Source organism: Haliaeetus albicilla, chromosome 7 (genome assembly GCF_947461875.1).
Source record: "Haliaeetus albicilla chromosome 7, bHalAlb1.1, whole genome shotgun sequence".
Taxonomy (NCBI): domain Eukaryota; kingdom Metazoa; phylum Chordata; class Aves; order Accipitriformes; family Accipitridae; genus Haliaeetus; species Haliaeetus albicilla.
In genome coordinates, this window is record NC_091489.1 from 38231572 (window position 1) to 38256242 (window position 24671).

Here is a 24671-nt window from a genome sequence, read left to right on the forward strand (position 1 = left end):
GACAATTCTTTTCCTTTTTAATGTCGTCTTCATTTAAGAACTGCCAAGTTGGTACTTCTTGGGTGGAAGAGTCATTCTTAAGCAACCAAGAAAATACCTGCTTCTAATGAATGTTTAGAAGCACTTAATTTTTAGTCAGCTTAAATGACCAATCACCATTAGCTATGTGCAATGATTCATGATTTCTTTTTAAGTATAAATTAGATTGTATTGCATATTGTAATGCGAGTGCTCTGTGTTATGATTTTATTTCAACTAAATGGCTGCAAAAATTTGTTGAGTAACATCACTATTGACTTTGTCTGGCAAGCTCAAGGCTTCCAAGATTCCATGGGTACGTTGAGCTTTGGGATGTTTTGGAAAGTGAGCACTGGACCTGAGATGGATTTTTTAGCACACACAAGAATGCTCCCAAAAATTCATATAAACCTTCTCTCAAAGTAGTGTCATGCAGCAGCTAGTCACCCAGAGCCTCTGTGCAGTTGGTGGAGGGAGAGACCCTTCAGAGGATCTTCAGTTCCTCCACTGTAGGTATGGGGTGAAGCTGCAGGCTGGATTTCACCTGCCTGGCTCTGGTCAAATCACATGGACTGTGAGCTGCTTCTGTCCGGCAGTGAAGCAGGATTGTCTTAAACCACTGCAGCCCGTATGCACTGCACCGCGGCGGTCAGTGCCGCACATGGTGGCTCTCGTGCATCCCTGGTGTTGGTGGTTAGCGTAGTGCCCTCTTCTGAATGTCCAAATGCAGGGCTTGGGCTGGGCTTGAAAGAGGCACCAGGGATGGCGTTGGTGGAACTGAGAAGTGGTCCCAAGGAATGCCGTCTTGGAGACCTGTCCATGCATCCAAGGCAGCCTTTGGTCTGCTCTTTCCTACCTTTGGATGCTTGATGTCATGACTTCAGGGTCCATTTCACAGCCACAGTCAGCGTGTCACATAGCACTGTCTGTGGGATTTCACACCTACCTTGATGCACATCTCGGCCGGTGTGTGTTTGCATCCCAAGTGCTGATTATTTGTTTTCCTGGCAGTCAGTGCTCTGCGCCTCCAACAGTTTTTGTGTTTTGACAGGAAAAGGCCACTGTTGATCATCTGTTAATTCAAGGACCTAAATTAACTACTCTTAATCCATACAGGAAGTGTGTAAACATCGTAATGTAGTCTTGAAAAATAATGATAGGCTGTTGGCACCCTTGTAACTGTACTATGGGTAATACAAAAAAGTGTTGTGAGAGTTGTTTAAGGAAGGGATTAACTATCTGCAGTTAAATTCACCTCTCTACTTGAAAAACAACTAGCAGATTCCTGTACAGCCGCTCTAGGCAAAAGATGATGATTATAACAGCATGTTGCTACCTTGTAACCTCACATTTCTTCAGTTTTCAGACAAAAATAATTTTTCAAAAATCTCTTGAGTTACAGAAATAAGTTTATAATGACACCATTAAAATACGAGTTGCTAAAACCATTCTTAATCTCTGTGTGATCCATACCTTTGAATGTGTTTTTCCAGGCTATTTAAGAGGTGAGACCTGGACTGTATTTTTTCATTATTAGTAACAATGAAATCACACAGTATTCTCGTACAGTTGACTACATAAACTAAGAGTTGGGTTATTTTCCAGTCTACTTTAAATTAGATTTGGGCTTCGTAATCGCTCTCAAGATAGTTTTTTTTCCACAGGCTTTTTTTTTGTCAGTTGTGAATAAGCTGAACATACTTTTAACATGTATCAAAATGGGGTTTGGAGGACTGAAATTTCAAGATGAACTGTCTACTTCAGAATACAAAGGAAAATCCGTTTTTAATGAGAACTAAATGTAAGCATCTGCTGTCCCGACAGAAACACATCCAGTTTCTTCTCCTCTAGCAAGCAGCAAGACAGATACCTCATTCCGTTGGTGCTCCATCATTCTCCATAGCGATTTTATTGACCAAGAAAATTTGTTGACCACACTCCAGCTCATGTGTCCCCAAGGTGCAGGACCCAGCTGGGTTCACCCTTTCTAGCACTGTGGTACTTGGGGGTGACTCCTCGGCTGTCGGAGGCTGTCACAAGGTGTATGGGTCCAAGACAGCGGTCATCAGCTGAGAAGTTTCCTAGTGTCTTTCTACCCCGAGCTGCCAGCTCCGTGAATCCCAATGAAAGGTCCCCCAAGCTTCACTGTCTGTGGCCCTGGTCCAGCCCCTTGGGTGGAGCGGGAAGCAGAAGCAGCAATGACAAACGTGTTGCCTTCTCCTGTAACAGAGTAACTGTTTGTAACCTATTGTCAAAGAAAAACTGATGGAGAAAATAGACAACTGCCAGCATTTAGCAACCTGCCTCTTTAGTCTGGTTTGAAAGGGTATTGTACTGGGGTGATAAACCTCTAATTCTGTTTTTTACCTTCCAGTGATACAGTTACCAAACGTGTGATCAAACCAAAGCATGCACAAAAATGCACTTTGTGGGGGAAAAAAGGATATAGACACAGAGTTGCATTGTCTCCATGGAAATTTCTTTGTGAGTGTGAGGAAACTGGACTGTAAGAGGGGCTTTGTAAGGGTAGGGAGAACAATGGAGTGATGATTAGCAGGTCTTCATCATGTTTCTCATGTTTATTGACCTCCCCTTAAACTGTTTTTATTCATTTCAGTAAAAATTTATTCTTTCTTCTCTCCCCCTTTGCCCATACTTTCATGTTTATTTCTGAAAGATGTCAAGGTAAAGCTGGTTTAACAGAAGCCAGAGAACCAGGGAGCAAATTCTACAAACTGGGGCCTTGGGGGAATGCAGTAGATGGCCTCTCAGGGGATTCCCAAGGCATCTTCTCCTTATTGTTTAATAAAAGTGAAAACACAAAGACCCCAGGAAATCCCATGGTGGGGCTGTACAGAGTTACTTAACGTAATCTGATGCTTCACGAAGATAAAAGTAAATCCCTAAACACTTCAAAAATCTAGGAAAAACTGAGCAGGAACAGTTTAGCAATAGTTTAGGTCTGAGCTGAAAATAGTTCCGTTTGAAGGAAAAGTGGGCCACTGAAACCATATTACAGGTTTGGAGCCATAGTGTTTTAATTTCCCCCAGATACTTCTTCGGAGCTGATCAACTGATTGCTTCACTGCTATTAATTATTTTCATGTCTTCTCTGAGAAGAGGGCATGCTGCTATGGACAGTAACAACCCCGCTAAGTTGCTGGTTTGGGATGTTCAGTTTGGAGGGAACCAGGGTCTGGATTTTGAGAGTCTGGGGCTGTTCACTGCTAAAGGATCAAGTGTACAGCCTGCAATCCAGGACCTCCCCACCGCTTGGGAGCTTCATTTTGCAATCTTAATGTTGTTCCTGACAGTGTACAGGTGTCTAGGCATTCTCGTAGCATATTGCTGGTTTTTAGTTTGTTCCAGCAGATGTGTACTGATGCCTGTGCAGACCCCCAGCCCTACCGCGCTCATGGACACTGGGCGATAGGCACCCATTAGCTCTGTGAGACAGGGGGTTGGAAATTGGTTCGCCAAGTAATTTGTAAGGGTTTTGCTGACACAGAGGAAGGATGGTTTGGGTATCACTGCGGGTTTCCCTGGAAAAGCCCAATGGGATGGGCGCTATCTTTCCTCCCTGCCCCGTCGCTGCTCAGCCTTCATCTGCCCAGCTGCAGGCTCTGCCCTCATCCCTGTGTTATCTCAGTCTTTTTGACAGTACAGCATTGGTTCCCCTTTTCCCAGCTTTCTTCGGGCAAGTCCGGAATGTGGTCCCAGGATGCATTGCGCTGCCGGTGTGAAGAGTGTGTGTGTGTGTGTGTGCACGCACAGTCGAGGTCGAGATTCTCCCCAGGCAGAGCTCCACTGCACGCTGAGCTGAGCAGGGGTGAAGGAGCGGTGTCGGTGCTTAGTGGTCCCTCATGCTTCTCATTTGCCATCGTTCAGTGTAGCCATGGGAACGGGGTGCACCAACGGGACACCTGCCTCCCTTGTGCCAGCCGCTCAGAAAATGTAGGTCACTCTGGATGTATCCTGTCTTTATTTCTGCACTGAGTCAAAAACCAGCCGCATCTCATTTCTACAGCACAGAGCTGTCTCATTAGGGTGATGATTTTCCAGTGCCCTGAACGTGCTTGCTTTAGCGATGCTGCACAATACGGACAGCTTGCTGCTGAGCACATCGTGATACCATGGGCTGCTGCTTTGAGTAAAGTTAGACTCTGTGGCTTCCTTGTTTGGTTGGGGTTTTTTTAAACTTCTCTTCAATAATGGAGTCTTAGGTGATTTTGTAATGCAGTCAGAATTGAGGAAAGCCCTATGCTTGGTTACAGTGGTTTCAGCGATGGCCCTTGGCTGTGTCCGCTTGCTGGGGGCAGCAGCCAGGGACGGTCACCTCTTCCTTTCCCATCTCTCTTGGGAAGAAGGCAGAGCTGTGGGAATTGCTGGCTCCTACAGTATTTAAGCTTTCTTATGAAAAGCTTCTTGCTTTAGCTCAGTAAAGCAAGTTTTAATCGGAGTATGAAGACCGGCACAGGAAACTCAAAGGACTGCTGGACAAACATGAAAAATTATCATTTACGTCCTGTGCAACAGAACATGTATTTTGAGTAAGATACTTAATCTCCTTTGATGCAGAGATTGCAATTACTTCTCTGATGCTTTTTTGTTAGGATAGTCATTTTAAAATCAATCCTAATGTAATACTTAATCTGGTATTTGTAATCCTTTTATGCAGAGCCATTATATTTTTGTAATTTTTTAATGTCCTCCTGGGGAGGAAGAGTGTCCTTTAAGTATGTTGCCTGTTTAAAGACTTCCATATCTTCACTTTGAGCTGAAGACAGCTAAATAATGCTGGGGCTGATATTTGTGTTCTGTCCATCACGTTGTCCCCTGTTGCCATTAGACACGTCACGCTCCAGCTCTGCCCATAGCACACCTGCGTTCCCCCAGCTGCTGTCTTTATCCCCGATGGCTGTTTTCAGGTGGAACAGGCTTCAGCAAGTGCTGCCCTGCTGCTTTCCTTACCTGTGCTAAACCTGCTGCTCCTGTGGTACCTGCAAGGATGGACTTGCATGCATTGAAGGAAGAAGCAGTGGGACTGCTGGATTCTCAGGTTAACCTAGATGAAAACTCACACCACCTAAATCAGCTGCAAAATGTTAAAGCCATGTTGTTTGCATTCTCCACATTCAACATACAGAACAGACTTGCTTGCCCCAATGCTGGCTGTCTTCCTTTTTTCCACATAAAATAGCCTGGACTGATGTCTGGCCTCTGTCTTTATGAGTCTGACTTGTCATGACATAGAAGTAAATTTTTTGGTTGTGTTCCTGCTGGCCCAAACTCTAAGCCTTATTTTGTTTTGTTTGTTTAAAAACCAAACAAACAAAAAAAGTCCCACCAAAAAAACCCAAACAACTTTCAAGGAAGTCACAGTTACTGGCTGCATATGTTCACTTACCAAGGGTAGTTGCCAGTGGGTTACTTTGTGAACCAAGCTGTTTTCTAGCCAGACACTCCTTAGATTTTGACACTTTGCACTGTATTGCACTCAAGCCAGTTAAATAAAATTAGGGAAGACTCCCAGCCAAAACCAGATTTGTGACAACAATGAGGTCATTAAAAATAAATGCTCAAGCGTATAAGTCAGTGTGGGTTCAGCCTGATCTGTTCTATCAGCCTGGTGTTAAAATTTGCTGAAGTCACCCACAATAATCTTACTGACTCCAGCAGGCTTTGGCTCCGCTTTCAGCAGACACAGCAGCGTGGCATTCCCCACTACCTCCAAGAGGATTAGAGAATTAAGTGATGGCAGTTTCTTCACATTCGCTTTTCTAGTCCTTACTCATTTCAGTCCCCTTTTTGCCTTTTCTCTTGTACCCAATCCTACAAAGGCATAAGCGTGGGTGGACAGAAGAAAATTCCCTTGTCACCTTTTTGGTTGTGGTTTTGCCCTCTAAAAATCAGAACGCAATGACACGTACCTGCCTGTGGGTACTGGGATGTGTATATGCCTTGCTATTGTTTGCACTGGATACAGTGCAAACCCCCACCTCTCTACCCGCCGGCCCCCCCCCCCCCATTTAAAAACTCTCAAAAGGATTTTCCTAAACTTACACTGATGGATGTCTTGCACCTGATGTCCGTCCAAACTGATCGTATTTCTGGTGAGCAGCGTGTATGATACAGTAACTTCGTATGATCTAAAAAACCAGTGAGAGCATACAGGAGGCAAAGACTGTGCATGTGCGCCACGTGTGGAGGCAGATGCCAAAGTGACCTGGTTTGGCTTTTGAGCATGTGCTTTTTTGGTTTGTTGTCTTCTCTCCATCTTCATTGCCTTGCCCCCCTTCGGGAGAACTTGGCTACCACAACAGCAGCAGATTGCAGGAAGCCCAAGCAACCATATGATGCCCTGCACTCTGTGACTGTAGATTATGTCAAATACAGAGGATGTCCTCAATTTATAGGGATGATGATGTACAGATTAGTGTTCTTGAAAGGCATTTACTGTGTATTTGGGAAGGGAAAATGATGGCATGACCCACTGCAGATTAATATGATTAGCAGATCAAAACATGCAGGCTGAAGTTGGGTACCTGCTATCCATTGTATTTCAATGGGATTTGGCCACGTAACTCTCTGGGGCTGTTTCTTATCCTTCTTCCTATGATGCATGATGTCTGTGAGCCATTTGCTTCCTTTATCTCTGTTCATACAGTTATCTGTTGGTATCACGTCAGCAGCTAGTGCTCCCTCTACAAGATCAAGGTCTCTGCTGCACCCAGCAGAGTTGTAGACCTGGAGTTTTGCTTACGTTCATGGTCCTGTGGGCCACTTTGCAGTGTACGAGTTTCATAAAGTGTAAGTTACATTTATTCATGTTTATGAGTAGTGACATAGGAGCACAGAAACTGTCCTAAGTGACAGTCTAGCACTGAATCTTCAAGGTGGTGTCAAAATCATCCATTATGATGAAATTCCCATCTCTAAGTCTGCAAAAAATATACTTGAATTATTTTTGAGCTTGAAAAGTTTTCATGGCTGAGATTTTCACAGAAATTACTGGCCTTTTGCAGCAAAGTTGTAATTAAATTCTGGCAAGTTAGAATCTGGGTTTTTCAGGGGGTTGGGGGATTTAAACCTGTTCTGGAAAATTAAAACAAGAGCAAAAACCCAGGGACCATTTTTATTGTTGCTTTCCCTCCAGAAAAAAACACTGTGGTCTCCTCCCATCACCCGACTGTCATGGTTTAACCCCAGCCAGCAACTAAGCACCACACAGCTGCTCACTCACTTCACCCCCACCCAGTGGGATGGGGGAGAGAATTGGAAGGAAGAAGGTAAAACTTGTGGGTTGAGATAAGAACAGTTTAATAGGACAAAAAGGAAGAAACTAAATAACAATGATAATAATAACAATAATAAAATGCCAATGCTAATAAAAGGATTGAAATATACAAAACAAGTGATGCACAATGCAATTGCTCACCACTCACCATCCAATGCCCAGTTAGTTTGCAAGCAGCGATCCCCTGCCCCAGGCCAACTCCCCCCAGTTTATATACTGGGCATGATGTCATGTGGTATGGAATACCCCTTCGGCCAGTTTGGGTCAGCTGTCCTGGCTGTGTCCCCCTCCCAACTTGTGCCCCTCCAGCCTTCTTGCTGGCTGGGCATGAGCAGCTGAAAAATCCTTAACTTAGTCTAAACACTACTTAGCAACAACTGAAACCATCAGTGTGTTATCAACATTCTTCTCATACTGACTCCAAAACATACCACTATACCAGCTACTAGAAAGAAAATTAACTCTATCCCAGCTGACACCAGGACATGGACCTTCAACAGTAAACTTCAAAGATAAGCAAAGCAGGAGAATCTGTTGATGATGAGGTAATAACTCTGCTTCGATAGGATTAAGACACTGTTTTTCTAGAAATACTGGCCACTTTTCTCAGCTCTAGTTACTCAATGGAGCTGCACTACTTGTAAAAATAATTCTATAGTGGTACATGGCAGGTGTTACAAAGAAGATGGAGCTCTCTTTGAACTTTAAAGTAGTTTTGTCTCACTTTGGGAGTGCAAAGACAAATAATGTTGTAATGCCTGTGAGTGATACTGTGAAAAAGAAAGGGATTGATGCATGCCCACCTGCTTTATTGGACCAGATGCCAAAATTACTTCTTGGGCTGTTTGCTTTCAGGCACATTACAGGTAGCTCTATAGATGAGAAGCTCTATCTTTAAAAGAAAATAAAAAACCCCAAACAACTACACGGACTGAAAACCTAGCAAAGTGTTATGGAGATGTACATTTCCAGTGTGAGGGGGATTTACGTGATCAAGTCAGACAAGGCGTGTAAACTCATGGTGGGGCAGCTCCGGAGCAGCACGTGCATCTCTGTCTGTGGTGACCTTGTGCTGCATGGTGATGTGGGGGGACATAATGTCCTCTGATGCATGGGAGCAGTGAGCCTGCTGGCCTGCACACAGGGTGCAGCCCCTCACAGGGTCCTGCCTCTGCCAGAGGTGGCCAGCAAACTCCCAGAGGGGAAACTGGGGAGGAAAAGCTCAGGTGTTCATCTCTCCTGCCTCACCATGTGCAGCATTTCACGTCCCCTCTTTTTGGACATAGGTGGTTTGTGCACAGCTGCTGCAATGCAATTTGTTCTAGGTTTATGCCCTGAGCCTCGTCTCTCTGTTTACATGTCCCAGATTTAAGGATCTGTTGTGCATGCATGCTTTCACAATTACATAGCAATAAATAAACCTTTGCCGATACTGTAGTCGGCTGGGAACGAGATCCAAGGTGGTAATATAGACTCTCTGTGGCAGGTTTTTGGTAGCACGTGCAGATTGTTTTCTAGTTCCTGTGGGGATGCCAGCTGTAATAGATATGCTGCGTACCTGACACCGAGGAGTGCTGCGAGGGATGAGCGCTGGCCTGTCTTGCAGGTCTTCAGAGAGTGCAGTCGTCCTCTCTTCTCTCCCACTTCCCCCATTGCGTAGGACACTTGGCTTTAAAACTTTGCTGTGGCACTCCAGAGGCAGCTCTCTTCTCCGCAGCATGTCCTCTGGGCAACGCAGGCAGGGCTACCCTGTTTGGATGATGCCCTTATTCCTCTGGCTGTCCGTATTTCTGGCTCTGTTCCTTTACCATAGATCTAAGTTTGTGTAAGGTGGTGAAAAAGTAGCCGGGGTGGCCTCAGATATGGCTATGCCAGTAAACTAGAGCAGGCTGGAATATGGGCATAAGCTCAGCTGTGATGGTGTGCTCTGTAAGGTAGCTGGCATGCTTTTCACCTGGTTTTCCCCTATGCCAACAAGCATTTTCCTATCTAGTGCCAGGACGTGAGTCAAGGTAGGGGACAGAGGTGCTTCCCTCTGGGCAATACGGACCAGTTATCCTCCTTGGGGAGGATGAGAGCTTAGCTGCTTTCGCTCCCATTATTAACCCGTTATTAAATGCTGTGCCATTTGCCTGTTGGGGCAGAGATCAGGCCTTAGCATTTTCTGTTTAATAATACAGAAATAGCTTTCTGTTTCATAATACAGAAATACAGATTAAATGCTTCTTGCATGAAATTGAAGAGTTGATTCGCTAGGTGTCATTTCAAGTCTTGTGTTCCCCCTTCGGTTTCAGTCATTTGGAAGTTGTTCCTATGTGGAGTTTAGCAAGAATTAGCACTGGGATTCCAGATGACATGCAAGGGCACTTCAGTCGCAGAAAACAAGCTCCTTTCCCCTTTTCAAAACACTAGCATTTCAAAAATTACTCCTCTAGGGTTTAGATTTTCACAGAATGCAATCATAAAAAAGCCTTGCGCTATGCAACAGGGGGGGAAAAAGGAAGGCAAAAATATTTAAGTGTGGCTTAGCAATATCCAGAGAATTTAAAAAAAACCAAAAAAAGTAGTCTTTATGATGATGATAAAATGTTGGCAGCTTTGATAGCTTGTGAGAACTTTTGGATAAATACTTCATGATCTTTCTCTTAAATCCCAGAGAGCCCCATGAATTCTTCTTGCAAGAGCATTTTATTTTTTCAAAAAGTATGTACCAAAACAAACCTAAGATGAGTTGGGACACTGCACTGTGTTTCTGCTTGACAATCTCCAGACTCAACATTTTCTCTTTTCCTTTGCAGGCCGTATATATGTTCTATGCTTTGGCAATTGTCTGCGATGACTTCTTTGTCCCTTCGTTGGAAAAGATTTGTGAAGTAAGTATTAGACGATGTTACTTAAACTTGTGTGCTGCTTTAGCAGCAGTTCTCTTTGAGAGCCTCAGAACATGATGACAGTGTATTTACTATTGTCTTAGAATGTTCCCCGTGCTTCTTGTTTAGTTGCTCAACACTGCATGTGTGCGTTGGCTCAGCTTCATGTTCTCGCTCGCAGGAGATGGGCCGGGAGTCTGCTGGTGGGTAAACTTGGCTGACACTCCCTCTTAAAGCTAGCAGTCGCCTCTCAAATAACAATTCCTATCTATGCATCATAACACTTCTTAAAAATGGAGGCAATTTATAACATAGTGAAAAACACATTCTCTAGAGCAGTGATTCCCAAACTCAGCCTCACACTGCAGGCTCCCCAGCAGTGCTAGCTGCATTGTGGGTTTCCAGGTAATAAGCCCGGCAGAGCTTGCTAGCTTGTCCTGTGCTCTGCTGCTCACTGCTGATGTGCTCCTGCCTCTCTGGCTGAAGAAACCCTGCCCTTGAGGTAGGATCCAGCTGTTGGAGACTGAGAGAGGGTTGGGACGTTGTTTGTTGCCTGTGTAGGCCTTTTATTTCTTGACTTTTGCATGGGAATATTGATCCACGGGGTGTTTCTGAGTTTCATATATCATTAACTTAAAACTTAGAAACCTCCCAAGTGTCAGGCTGGGAAAGAAAAAACACCCGAGAGAGTTCAGATGTGTTGGTATTTTAAAACAAAACAAGACAAAGAACACCCAGGGGAGGGAGAGATGCCAGGCTCTCGGCCAGCTGACTGAGAGCTGGGTCCTGCCCTTGCGTGTGGTCGTGGGACCGGGGGGCTGTGCTTTCCTCCTGCTCCCGCTGTCCAGCTGGTGAGGACCTGCACGCTGCTGCTGCGTTCATGCTGGGGCTTACTGGCTCCCAGTGCAGCCACTGACACGGAGTGCTGCCTAGTCAGAGCAGGACTGCCCTGAGTAGACCCATGCCAGAGCTGGGTTTGGCTGCTTGGACTTCAGTTAGAAATGAAGTCTTGGTTTAGGATCAGGATGCTGTAGATGTGCAGCACACTTGCTTCCTGGGGCCTTTTGGCTTTCCTTGTGCAATGCCCACTGCAAGAGTTCACACGCTGATGGCTCTCCAGGTGCTCCGACTGTTCACACTGTGATAGTTGCTGTTGCCTCGTGTTTGTGTGTCTTTGCAGATGTCTCTTCAAAAACACTAGGCCTTATCCTTAGCTGATATAAATGAAAACCTCTGGTGATTCACCCCAGTAGAAATCATGGATCTTGTACCTTGCCTTCAAAGTCATGAGTTTCATACCTTGCATTGTGTTGGTATTAGTTGTAAAGCAGCAGGGACAGCTAAGTCAGCTGTAAATAAGCTCTTGAACACTTCCAGCAATTGCAAGGGACTCTGTCCCTCTTTTGCTAAGCTTGGCATGCTGAAATTTTGGAAGACAAGGAGTACATTTTAGCCTAAATCAACTCGGACAGCTACAGGGTGGACACAGACCATGCGCCTGAAGAGACTGGGAGCCCTCTCCAATGTCAGTCTTGGGCAATGAAATCTGTATGTAGAAAATATGGTTTGGTCTTGCCAGTTAGACATCTCTGTCAGCTGGAGGAGACGCCTGCCGATCTGCCTGGCAATAAGTGTTGCTCATTAGGGCGTGGGCTGTGCCTGGCCCTGGGAGAGGTGTGGGAGACAGCAAGAGAATTTGTGCTGATAGCTCTGATGGAAGTTGTCTCTAAACTAATCTGATATTTGTAGTTCAGCACCCTGCCATAAAAGGTTTTTTTGCATCATAAAAAAAAAAAAAAAAAGTCCCCAGGAAGTCCCACCATTCTGGTGCATAAGTATTGAGATAACTGAAGGGCGACAACACAAGGCAGGAACTTAGGTCCTGCAAAATTGCTGCACTCTCTAGGGCTGAATCTAGGCAAAGCCACTGTGAGATTCAGGGGGAGGGAATGGAGAAGTTGATGTGGAAGTGAGGATGGGAGACGCTGGAGACGTAGACATGCTGAGTTATTTAACCTCCTCTCTCCCAAGCAAGGGAACCCTGCTGGGAAACGTGGGTCTAGAAGACCAGCTCAGGTCACTGTAGATGGATGAAACCTGAGCTGAGTAAGTAGTGTCTAGGACAGGCTTCTATTCTGGGGTGCTGTCAATATGCCTAAGGGCAGGCCTGCCACCCAGAGGGACACAGGTGGAGCCCATGAGATTGAGGGAGATTATTATTTCTCTTGACTGAGCACTCGTTAAATCCCATCTATGAGTGTATTTTGATTAGTGGCCTTGCTTATGGCACAGAGGTCTGATCTGGGTCTGTGGAGTGCTAGCTGCTGTTACAGCTCTGCCATGGACTGTCTGACCTCGGACAAGCTCCATCGCTTCTCCACACCTCTGTTTCCTGCAGTGGTCAGTAGAAATGTTGTTCCTTGACTGTATTTACAAATCATGATAGGAAACACCATGCATGGTGTTAATGATTTCTAACTCAACTGGTGGTAAACTTAGTTATCGTAAATGAGAAGCTCACACACTGGAGAAGACCCTTTCCTTTTACTGTCATTAGCTTTCCATAGGTGTAGGATCTGTGCAGCACTCCACCTGCCCCAGAAGGCTGTTTATAGAGGTACAAGTGTCAGAATTATGGTGCCATTTGTTCTTCTGACAAATTCTCAGATGTGTTTGGGTTTGTACAGACATCTGATGTCTAAAAACCAAACAACCTCCCCATGTGACTTTAACATAGAAGGCTACTAGAAGGCTACTTTCACTTGACCAGATCTTCACTTTTTGGTTATTTGTTGCCTTCTCAATGGTATGTGAGAACTCGTCATGTGCATTAACGGTTCTGAACCATTGTGTTACCCAACACCACCAATAAAATAAGGTGTTAATAACAAGTTTTATTCAGTTATGTGTGAAAGGGAAAACTTAGCGATAGAACACTAGATTTAGCATACTTGTATTAAGAATTTACTGTCCAGAAGAAAGATACTGTGTTATTAGAGATTATCAAAATGAGTCATATAAATGGATCAGAATTTTACTATTTCTGTTGCTCCTACTTGATTCTCTCCCAAGAAAGGTTTTTCTTACCCAATAAGTGACCTTTGGGGGCATTCAAGTCCTTTTATTTATGTATTTTATGCATAATTAAACAGTTCTGTAATTACATGATAGCAAAAGAAATGTGCATTCCTGTTTCCTGATCCAACTACTTTTGATTTTATCAGTCCAGAATGGCTTGTCTTTAAAGCATCCAGCTTTTCGTGGTTTGTCCTTGATGTTAGCACTCAAGAATGCATGGGAAAAGGCTCAGGTCACTTCACAAAGGCCTCTGCAGCCTTTGGTATTATCCACTCTTGCCTGTTTCTCTAGGAAAGGGAAGGTTTTATTGTTGCCTGATGACAGCAGATTCTACCACCATTGCTCACGCCAACCAGTACTCTCCCCCCATAAAGAGCCTGTGAAATGAGTAGGCTGACTGGGAGAGCCAGGGCTGCTTCATGAGGGAGAAGACCACCTGAGTCCTCCTCCATCACCTGATAAGACCTGTGATGTTTTCAAGGGTGTTCACTTGTTTGCTAGCTCACAAAAAATAATCAAGAGAGAGGGAGGGGGAAGAGAGCGCCTTGCAGGAACTCACATCGAAGAGGTTGTACTGGGTATGGCAGTACATGTAACGTGCTTAGCATGCAAACAACCGTAAATGGTAATGACTTGTTGCTGACCTAAGATCTACCATCAGTAATCTGACTACCACCTACTGTTGTTTCCAGCACAAAAGAATTCAGACCTCCTGCCTGAAGGCTTTTTTGGTCTTGGAGATCAACCAATAGTTATTTTACAGTTGCTCACAGTTTAGATGCACCAATTCTAAAATAAATGCCCTTCTTCTGGCTTAGCTTCATCTAGTTTGGAAAGCAGTTGTTGAGTTAAACCAACAAGGTACTTGCGCTCCCAAATGTGTGTGTTGAGATGAGAATTTGTTCCACGACACTTGCTATGGTAGACATTCACATTCTGTCTTAGTTCAGCCATACTTACAATAAAACCCTGATTTTCATTTGTTTTCTAAACCAGCTGGTACTTCCATTAGCCCAGCTCCTCTCTGTTATTGGCGTTAGAGAGTGTTTATATGACACAACTAATGTCATACATCAATTGCAAACATTTGTCAGCAAATACAGGAGAATACATTTTTGCCTCCTACATAGTGTGCTGTATTTTCTGCTCTATTGTATTAACTTAATCATGATATGCATTGCAGTAACTTATCTAGAAACTGTCCTCGAGGGAACCTACTATAGCTTTAAATTAAACCATCCCCACAGAAAGTCAGCACAGCTGGTTTACTGGGCTGATGGTCTTTTCTTTCAAAAGACACCATCAAGTTGCAGACTGTTGTAGAATGACTCTATTTCCATAGAGAATCCTGCAGAAGGAACTGGCCTTTGGGGATCTACTTCTGGTCCTATGAATTTCCTCTATAATGGTTTCAGTCCTACTTAAAATTGCTTTTCAGGAAGCTGTGTTTACTCAGGTTCTACAAGCTTTTACAGCAGTGCAGCAATGCCGTGGTCTCCCACTTAAGAAGCATTCCCAGTGAGGGCACATCTTTTCCTTTTTCCTTGTCCCCATAACATATGTACAAAATTTTTTGTTATATGTGCACAGTCAGTGGATAGAGTTACTTTCCCTTACAGGCCTAGAATATCCTTTGTGGCATCTTCAATCCAGATAAGGTTAGTGGGATGATTTCTGCAGTCTTGTCTCTGTGCAAATGTACTTTAGTAACGATAAAGTTGCAGAGAAACCCTGCACTGCTACAGAGGGAAGAGGGGGAGGAAGGCTTCCTCTGTCCTGCCAGGCTGGGTGTGCTGCTTCAAACAGCTGGTTCTGCTAGGGAAATGTCCCCACCATCCTCAGCTGTCTTCCCCTTGCTCGTACAATGGCAGCCGCTGACTCACACGCATGCAAGCAAGCCAGCTTTGTGTAGTAACAGCTCAGCAGTTTATGGCCGTATGGCAGGGGTTGGCTTTTTTTAGCTACTCATAAACCGTGGAAGGTGCCAGCAAGGCATGTGGTCTTTAACAGCCTTGTCGCATTTGCTGAACAGCGACTTGTGCAGATGGAGCAGTGGGAATGCCGAAAACGTAAAGGAAGTAATTAACCAAGTAAATCTTTGGAAACGGCATGTGCCAATGAAGTTTTCATAGAGTAGCAGGTCCTTTCCCTTACAGAAACTGCCATTTTAGATAGTCCCTGGGCACTGCTAGGGGAAGGCTGTAGGAGGTAAGTATCTTTGATGGTGAGCCAAGTGAGAGGGGGTGAGGAGAGGTTACATGTCCAAGGCTGAAACAATACCAGAGAAGGTGGCTGGGGGTGAATCAAGCCTGAGCTCCAGCCCTACCCTTTACAGGCCAAAGTAGATGAGGTAGCTGTGTATTATCAGGGTCATGGAGGAGACAGAGAGTCGTGACTGGTGAAACTGCCTCGCTGTTGTCCAGAGTACTGGTCTTTCTCTACGCTGTAAAGGGTATCACAGCCACAACCTGCCCTTTCGACAAGGAAATGCTAACTTAAGTAGCCAATGCCCGTGATGACTTTTTCTCCTATACTTAAACTTTATTAACATAAAACTTTATACATATCTGCAGTTTCCCACTCTTGGTGGACTGTTTAATGTTTCTAGTTGAATTCCTTTAGCCTCTCAGTGTTGTAATCAATGACTCTGATGTGTTTTTCTGCAGCGCTTGCATCTTAGCGAAGATGTGGCTGGGGCAACTTTCATGGCAGCGGGAAGCTCTGCTCCTGAGTTGTTTACATCTGTCATAGGTAACTAACCTGCTGCTGCTTCTTGAAACTTCCACATTTCCCTGGCTGTTTTTCGGAGTTGAAATGGGATTGCTAAGTGCCTGTAACACTCGTTATAATACCTGGCCCTTCCCTCACGGGCGCACACAGCACTAATTGTGGGGAATCCTCGCTAGATGAAATGGCTCTGGAAAAGTGCCTTTATCCCACAGCAGGGCTGCCTTGGAAGTGGTTTGATCTCACCCCGTCAAACCAGGGCCAGTAGGCAGTTCACCTTAACTGTCCATTAATCTACCTTGCTGTAGCACAGCCAAACTGCACAGCGCTGAGCTCTGCATGTGCAGCCTTCTCCTCTCCTGTCCACCCTCCTACGCTATCTGCCACGCCGTCTCCAGGATGTAGCGTGAAATGATGCACCTCCGGCCTCCTGGTTTGGTACCCAGATGAACTCTTTGTGTCCTCAGCTGCAGGTTCTCTACTATCACCTCCACTCTGATTAGTCTTCTAACACCACTTCCCTCTGGGAAAGCCAGAGTGAGGAGAAGAGGGTTTGAAATGCTTTATCACAGCAACAAGTTGGTCAGAGCATCACGCTACCAAAGCAGCTGTCTGCTTATGGGAAGTGTGATGAAGGGATCAGCAGTCCTTAAGCGTGTGAAACCCGGGAAACTCATGTAGTCCTTCAACAGCCTTGAGCTAAGAGGGGACTGCAGTCAGCTGTTATAAAATGATGCTGTACGTATGCTACCTGACGCAAGAGGAAAGTGTTCTTGCAGTTTTACTCATCCACATCTCTATTGGTAGGTGATCATCAGAGCAGTGCTTGGGAGGTTAAGGTGGGCTCTCCATCACTGAGGAGAATTATTCTCAGCTTAGATACTTTCTCTAGAAGATACTTCTATTTCAGTCACAGCTATCAGATGCAGAGCGCAAATTAATTCACGCAAAGCTACATACTCTGCAGAGAGGTCTGATTATGCAAGCAAAGCCTTAAAATGTAGGAACTTAAATTGGACCAAGCCGGGGTTGTATTCCAGTTAAGGATAGTGCAGTAGCAGGGTGAAAATAGAACCAGATTCCTTCAGGCAGCTTAGAGAAGCCCTAACGGTCAGATCATTATCTTGCTGTGATATAATCCACCAGATACTAAGTGTCACTTGGCAGGTGACTGCTTCTGTGCAACATGTTTCTGAGAAAAGGATAAAGTGGAAAAAAAATACCTGAACTACACTGGCTGGATAAGTACTGTTGGAGCCTTAAAAGCAAGTGGTGAATTTAAACAGACTGACAGCTAGCAGGAGATAGAGTGTTATTTTTAGGCTCACTTCCTAAGGAAAGAATTTTGTGCAGTACCATGATGCATGTGTCTGTCAGTTCGTCTCCCTCACCATTAACCTCATTGACCAATTTTAACCAAATTTGACAGAAGAGCTCTGAAAGGAGCTTGTAACATAGCCCCATAACTCATCCTGAGAGGCATCATTCAGCGTGCAAGTAGCTAGTGGCCAGGCAGCTCTGACTCAGCTCCAGCTCAAGCTTCTACTTGCCTGTTGAAGCTGGTAGGGATGGAGATACGCAGAAGAGCAGAGTACCAGTGAGGGGTTGTGTTATGGGAGATAGTTTCCTGCAGATTTGTGTCCTACCAACTGCTCCCATGGAGCTTACTGTCTTTTATGATGTGTATTGCCATAATGTTGGATCGCAAGACCAGGAGGTTGGTGACTTAGACATGTCTAAGGTATTTGGTTTTCATTAGACAATCTATCTATCTATTCATTAGACAAGTTCTGCCACCTTTATTCACCCCAGTACCTTTCTCTGCAAGTTGCCCTATTAAATATGAGAAAAAGTGGCAGAACGAGTACATGTCTTTAGATTCATTAATGGGGCGTGAGGTCTGCAATTTTTTGTGGAAAAATTCTGCTCTTTCCAATTTACACAGCTTGCCTTGAACTTGTTTTTCAGGTGTGTTTATCACAAAAGGAGACGTAGGCGTTGGAACCATCGTAGGCTCGGCTGTATTTAACATTCTCTGTATTATTGGCGTGTGTGGGCTTTTTGCAGGACAGGTAAGAGCATTTAATGATTCCTAACAGTTCTTGCTTCATCCTGTGCCTTGGCTGTACCGTGAAATCAGCTGCCAGGTTCACAACCTTGCCACAGATTTCTCTGGCTTTGTTCTTTTTAATAGGGCCCTATGCTATTCCTCTTGCATTTTTGAAATGAAAAGCAGAACAGCAAATGTCAACTCAAGCTGTCCAAGATACGTGTGTGGTCAAGAGAATACAAGTTAGTTATTTAACACCTCCTCTTGGTATCTATTGAAGAATGCGTTGTGACGTTTGTATCTGGTTCTTTAGACCAGAGGAGCCAGGATGTCTGTGCCTCTGGCTGGTAAAAATGCACATCGGTGAGCCAGGCAAGATGCCTCTGAAAGAACAGTGACACTTCTGGAGCATCACAGAAGATGCTGCCTTTGTGCAAGGTGGTTTCAGATACATGTGCTGAGCTGGCACAACGTTGTTGGTGACTGGCATGACTTATGAAGTTGTATGAGAAAGATACAGTCTTTGTATTTTATCTCATTATTTATATCCAGAATCACAGAATGGTTTATGTGGGAAGGGACCTCTGGAGGTCTCTGATCCAAAGCCCTCACCGCCCTGACCCCCTCAACTCAAAGCAGGGCTGATTTCGAAGTTGGATCAGGGCCTTGTCCAGCCAGGTTTTGAATACTTCCAAGGATGCCCCAAGTTTTTTCCTCACTAGCAATAAGGCTGTCCTTTCCTAGTATGATTTCTGACTGTTTTCCAGCATGTCAGACTGCTTATGACAACACAAGCTATTCATCTGAAATTAAAGTAATTAAGTTGTGAGATCTGAGCTGCTGTCTGAATTGCAGACATGATCGACTGTATAATTAAATATCTGAATCTGCATTCACCTTAACACTTGCCAACATGCCCAGTATTTTTACAGTCTCACAAAATGTTCTTTGAAATGTTACTGTGCAGACTTATTTGTGAAGAGGAGAAGCAGGATAACATCAATAGGGCAATAGGATAACTAGCTCCAGAAGAAGAACGTAAGAGAAGGGGCCTGTATAACTTGGTCAGCATGAGAAAGCATGCAGAGAGATTGGGCTTTCCTGGGAAAGTCTGTAATCCAATCTTATTTGCGTTAGGAGTGAACCTTTTCAGGATGAAGATGAACATTTTCACTATGGGGAAGCTTCAGGAAAAGCCCACAGTGGTAATTTTAGCCGTGTAAGCTCCCTTGATTTGCATGGGAACATGCAGCTGGAAGCTACACATGCTCAACATGTTAGTGGTTCTACTGTAACTCTTACTATGAAAGCCCAACTGATTCAGGCTGATTTGTAATGACCAAAGCTTTCCCAGGGCATGCAGCTGTGTTCCCCGTAGGTGTTCTCCTGTAATCAGTAGCACTTTTTGCTCAGGTTGCTTTTTCAGCAAATTAAGACAATTAACTGGTTAGCACAGTGGCAAAGGAGCTAATTCTTCTGATTTTTACTCTCCATGGTATTGATTGCATGCATCAAACCTGCTAAAAAAATTAGGTACAAATCACAGCTTTCAGTGGAGAAGGCTTGCTACAGTTTGGGGGTTGACGGAGAATGTCAGTCTTCTCGAGAGACCATTTACAAGTAGGAGGTGTTTGTTTCTGAAGGCTATAACACAGCTGAAATGCTCTTGCAAATGCCTTCAGCCTTCTGGGTGTGGTAGCTTTCAGCAGTTCAAAGGGGAGATTGTCTGCTGTAAGTCATCCTAAGCGTGGTCTGCGAGTCTCTTTCAAGCCAAGAATTGAGATTTTTACTGATTTGTCCCAACTTTGTTTTCCCTGACTCTGCTAGTGATTTGCATTGTGGTTTCATCAAGTCACTTAACCTCTGTTTGCTGCAGTTAACCTACAGAGGCTGGGTGAGAATTGGAATGATTGACATCACTGCGTGGAATCATGATTTAAATGAGCAAATAAGAAACCTCAATTTAAATAATTCCAACATTCTAGATAAAACTCTGCTTTGATTTGTGCTTTTCATTTTTTCTCACTCCCAGCCCTTCACCAAAAAGTCATTCACTTTTACTGGTGTGATTCATCTTTTTGTTTTGTGCTTCTATTAATAGGAATTTGGTTTTATTAGCAATAAAGTCTCTATAGATGCACTAACATAGGTGCTAAATTTGGTTGGCGATTGGATTTTAATTCTGCTGGGGACCTGGATCTCAGATTTGAGTTGCCTTGTAATGGGCTGGGTGAGCCTGGAGGCAGGCTGTTGGTCTAAGCTGCTTGCTGTGCTCCAGCTCAGTTAGAGCAGGATTTTCCTCTTCTGAGCTCAGACCTGCGGAGTCAGCAGCTGGAGTCCTCTGATTTTCAGATGAGACCAGTGAGTCAATGGGCAGGGATTTACAAGCCTAACTTTGTTGTCTTGTGAGCCTCCCCTGAGGCTGCTCAGGACACAGACCTGTTTTCTGGGACTCCAGCCCTGGAAAGCGATGTTCAGGCATCTCGGTTCGAGGCTGGAAGGCTTTTGGGTTTGTCAGGTGGCAGGAGAGAAGCAGATTATTAAGCCCACACCTGTGGCAGTTTCAACCTGGTGATGCTCATGTGGCCTTCATGTTCATCAAAACACATCATTAAACGCTCTGGTGTTGGGAAGTGGCTGCTGCAAGTTGCCAGGGTGGACAAGAAGGATTGGTGCTCTGTTCCCCTCTGTCTTACATGTGGGATGCCTCTGGCAGGGGAGGGACAATTTCAAGATGATCACACTGCTGATTTCCACAAGGGGAATTGTGGAGGGGGCAGACGTAACCTCACTATTGCTTTCCTGCAGCACCTGCCAGCAGTAGCAGCAGTGTTCCAGTGGGAGCTTTTATGTGTTGATGAGGGTGATTTGCAGCTGCAGTTGTGGTAGGTAGCAAGTTGGGATCCCTCTAGCTGGTCAGTACCTGGCAGCACAAGCTGCTGTTCGGATGCTGTGTTGCTTGGAGATACCGGCAGGAGGTGGACGGAGAGCAGCACGGGCAGCAGTGCTCAGTAAGCCGTAACTCTGTGGCAGGGCTGCTTCGTCCTCTCCTGGGGTGCTCAGCTCAGAGCTGGGGGAGGAAATGTCTCTATGCTGGAGACTGTGGGGCAGCTGCCAGGTGGCAGAGTGCTTGGGAGTGCTGTATTGCCTGCGGGTTGGGAAACCCAGAACTAAAACCTGCAGGGGAGTTCTGCAGCATTTCCATAAGCCCTCTTTATTTTTCCAGAACTGTTTGGTATCATAAGAAAGCCTTTTTTTGTTTGGTTTTTTTTTTTGACTGGTAAAAGGTTGAATTAAAAAATACTGGCCAGCTCTCTCCAGGATATGTTTTATTTTTAAATTAGGTTGTAGTATGTATGTGCTATGTTGGATGTGTTATTCTTTGGCTTAAGAAAATACTGGGTTTGGCTATGTGCACCTTGTTTAAAAAAAGAAGCAAATCCACAGCCCCAAGAAGCTAGTATGCATTGACTTGAACACCAACTCTACTTGATTATTTTTCTAAGCCTTTAATAGTTCGTAAGTGCACACTTCTCAGAATAAATCAGAATAGACATCCCACTGCTGGAACTGGAGAAGGAAAGTATGATGCCCGCACCTCTGTATGACACTACACACCTAAAAACTGCGCTAAAAGAGCATTGTTAGGGTTGAAAGTCAAACACTGAAAAGTTAGAAAATAGCAGTGCTAAGCTTCCTTGTGCAACCTTAATTTGCCCCCCTGGTGTGTATGCATTATTATACAGTCTTTAATTACAGGATCCCATGCTGGTTTCTCCACAGGGTCCCTGCCTCCTGCTCACTTAATGAGCAGCTATTCATTATTTTGTTTTCTCTTCATTGTTCAGTGTGTGCCCTTCTGCCTTATTTACCAGGCTCTATTCAAGTCCTGTTCCAGAGGCAGAATTATTAATTTCCTCTTGAACTTCTGCCGATCTCATTGCTATTGTATCTGAGCAGCTGATGAACAAATAATTAATTTTCTCCAAACCTCTGTGAGATGAAGGGATGTTTTAAAGATGGGGAAATGAAGCACAGAGAGATTAAATACAAAAGAATAACTTGTCATTTTAGGTGCCAATTAGAGCTGGCATGGGCCTGTTTTTCCCCTGAATGTATAGCAACCTGTGTCATGTTCTGTGTTCAGAGGGCAGCTCCTTCTGGCTCCAGATGCTGCTCCCACTGCTCCTGCTGCTCCACCTCAGCATTACACAAGGGTTTCCTTGCTGGGCTGACCTTGGTTTAAGTGGCCATCTCAATGTCCATACAGCGCAGCTCTCCCTGGGAGCATTCAGCTGCTTTAGCCGTGAGCCCCTTTTCTTCTCCTAGGCCCCAGCTCAGAAGGTTCCACCTTCTGCAAGGGGACACACAAAACACCTCGGTCATCACGAGCCCTGGCTTCATCCCTAGGACTGTTCTTGACCTGAATTAAGCAAGTGACTTAACTGCTTCACCTCCTAACATTTAGTGCTTGCTTTTGCTAGCATGATGATGTTCCTTCTAAGCACCCAGATGCTCCAGGTTTCTTTCCATTCGATCTGTCTCTCCCCCTCACCCCATATTTCAAAAGCTTTCTCCAGACGGATTTTCCCCCCAGATCACGGATCCACCCCATAGCTTCCTCTCAAGCATTCAACTTTCCCCCAGTCCCACAGTGGTCTAGATCCCTTCTCCTCTCCCTGCTCCTGTGCTCTCTGGTGTCTCGACCTGATGACTCCTGGCTAACTTTGTCCATGCCAGGGAGGCACCTTTGGAGGTACAGGAGCCTGCTCTAGAGCCAGGGCAATTGCATTTTCCACTGTTTTCATCTCCTCCGCCAGCTGCAGACTTGGTGTACCCCACAGGCAGTTCATGCTGGACTGCTTTTGACGCATCTGCCCTTACTCTGCCCACAGCTGGAGGACCCCACCACCCCTGCTTTGTAATCCCAGCAGAGATGCAGCCACAGCGAGAGGCTTCCTTCTGGACACATCTCTGGAGTCATTAAAAGGCCTGTAGCACAGCTCCCTTAGCCAGCACGGCAAGTCTAAATCGGGAAGCCCCACTGTGCCCAGTGCTCTCCTTACTCTGAATGCCCAGTAGGTCTCAGGCTATGCTGCATCTCAATTCGACACACTCCTACGGTGGTTGTCACCTCTGCCGTTGGAGTAGGAGGCTTCCCCATCCATGCTCAGAGCGAGCTGGAAATTGGTATCAAGAGCCATGGAGATCTTGGCCACCCTGGCTGCAGGCACCCTCCCAGGTTTCGCTGGTCCGCAGCTGAGCCCTGCTTGTCTCTTGCCCTGGCTCATGTGGGAAGATGCTGCTGGGAGCTAGTGCTGTGTGAAGGGGAAAAGTGCTTAATGCTTAGCAGTCAGTCTGAAGTAGCTTGGGAGCAGGCTGCCAGAAGCCCTCAAGCAAGCCAGTAATTAGAAAAGCTTCCACTTCGTTTCTTTATTTATGTATTTAATTTTGAAATTTTAAGGAATTTATCACCTTGGTAGCTAGAGCCCCAGTCCTGCAAGCAATTGCAGCCAACTCATTTCTGCAGACTGAGCTGCTTGCAGGATGGGTGTCCAGAAGCCACACAACTTGTTTATACCGTCTGCTGTTACACTTCGCTTCAGGGTTTCCAAATAACTGTGGTAGTGTTGTAATGCTCCTGAAGAGCTGCTCTCATGCTGAAATCCAATTGATGTAGATGAAAATCAGCTTTAATATATCCTTGTGCTCTTTTTTTTCTTTGTGGCCCAGCCAGAAAGGACAAAGTTGGGCTGGAAAATGGACTGGTTTGAATAATGTCAACAGACTGGGGAGATTAACCATGTGGCTGTCGTGCGCCAGCCCAGAGCTGAAGTTGTGCGTGTTACAAACTCTAGGGAAGGATTAACAAATGCAAGCAAGCAAAATTGCTTTAAAGAACCATAAAGACGTTTCTGTTAGTGTTAAGTAATATAAACCCCATGTCTCCCTTGTTTGTTTTTAAACAGTGCGGAAAATTTGAAAAAGTTTCAAATCCAGTATAAGTCAGAGACACCTCTACCCATCAGACCCTTAAGAGTTGGTGGGCTTCTTACTAATTTCGAAACCAAGGTGGTTCTAGATTGTATAAGAAATATTTGTGCCATGGTTTGTTACTGAAAAGTAGAAATGTGTGTGTCAGTAGCCTGAAAGTGACTTGATTTTCTCTTCCAATTAGTGTTGATGACACTTTGAGGATCACCAGTGAGGATTCTGGACTGGAGGGATTTCTCTTTTTTTTATTTCTGTCACTTCTCACTGATATGAGCAACGAAATTACCTGAGGTCTTTATCCTTGGCCTAGGAGGACCAATTTTCAAAAAGTGACAATTGTTGCAGGCTGCCTGTGTTTTTAATGGCCAAACCGAAACCGCCTGTAAAGGCTGGATTTTCTAAACTAGCATCCACACTCTGAAAATCAGATCTCTTTTTAAAATGTCTTAAATGGGGCCTCTGGAAGCTAAAGAACTCAACCTCTGATGCATTTTGAAATCTCTGACCAAGGCATATTTAGAGAGATAGATAAAGCTTACCTTTGTGAATGGCTGAGTGCAGCCCACTTGGCTGTGGCAGTGAGCCTTAGAAGCTTCTTTCTTCTTGCATCCTCTTGCAATATTCTGCTGATGTCTTA

The 24671-nt window shown here is 44.9% G+C and overlaps 1 protein-coding gene across 2 annotated transcripts in view; it reads left to right on the forward strand.

Annotated features, from left to right (window-relative positions):
- The window catches only part of SLC24A3 (solute carrier family 24 member 3), a 181514-nt gene that overhangs the window by 108772 nt on the left and 48071 nt on the right, over positions 1 to 24671 (forward strand). For both annotated transcript variants that reach the window (XM_069787790.1, XM_069787789.1), the window contains exons 4-6: positions 10114 to 10188; positions 15930 to 16014; positions 17959 to 18062. In XM_069787790.1, the coding sequence (XP_069643891.1) occupies positions 10114 to 10188; positions 15930 to 16014; positions 17959 to 18062 (264 nt within the window). The remainder of the gene's footprint in view (positions 1 to 10113; positions 10189 to 15929; positions 16015 to 17958; positions 18063 to 24671) is intronic.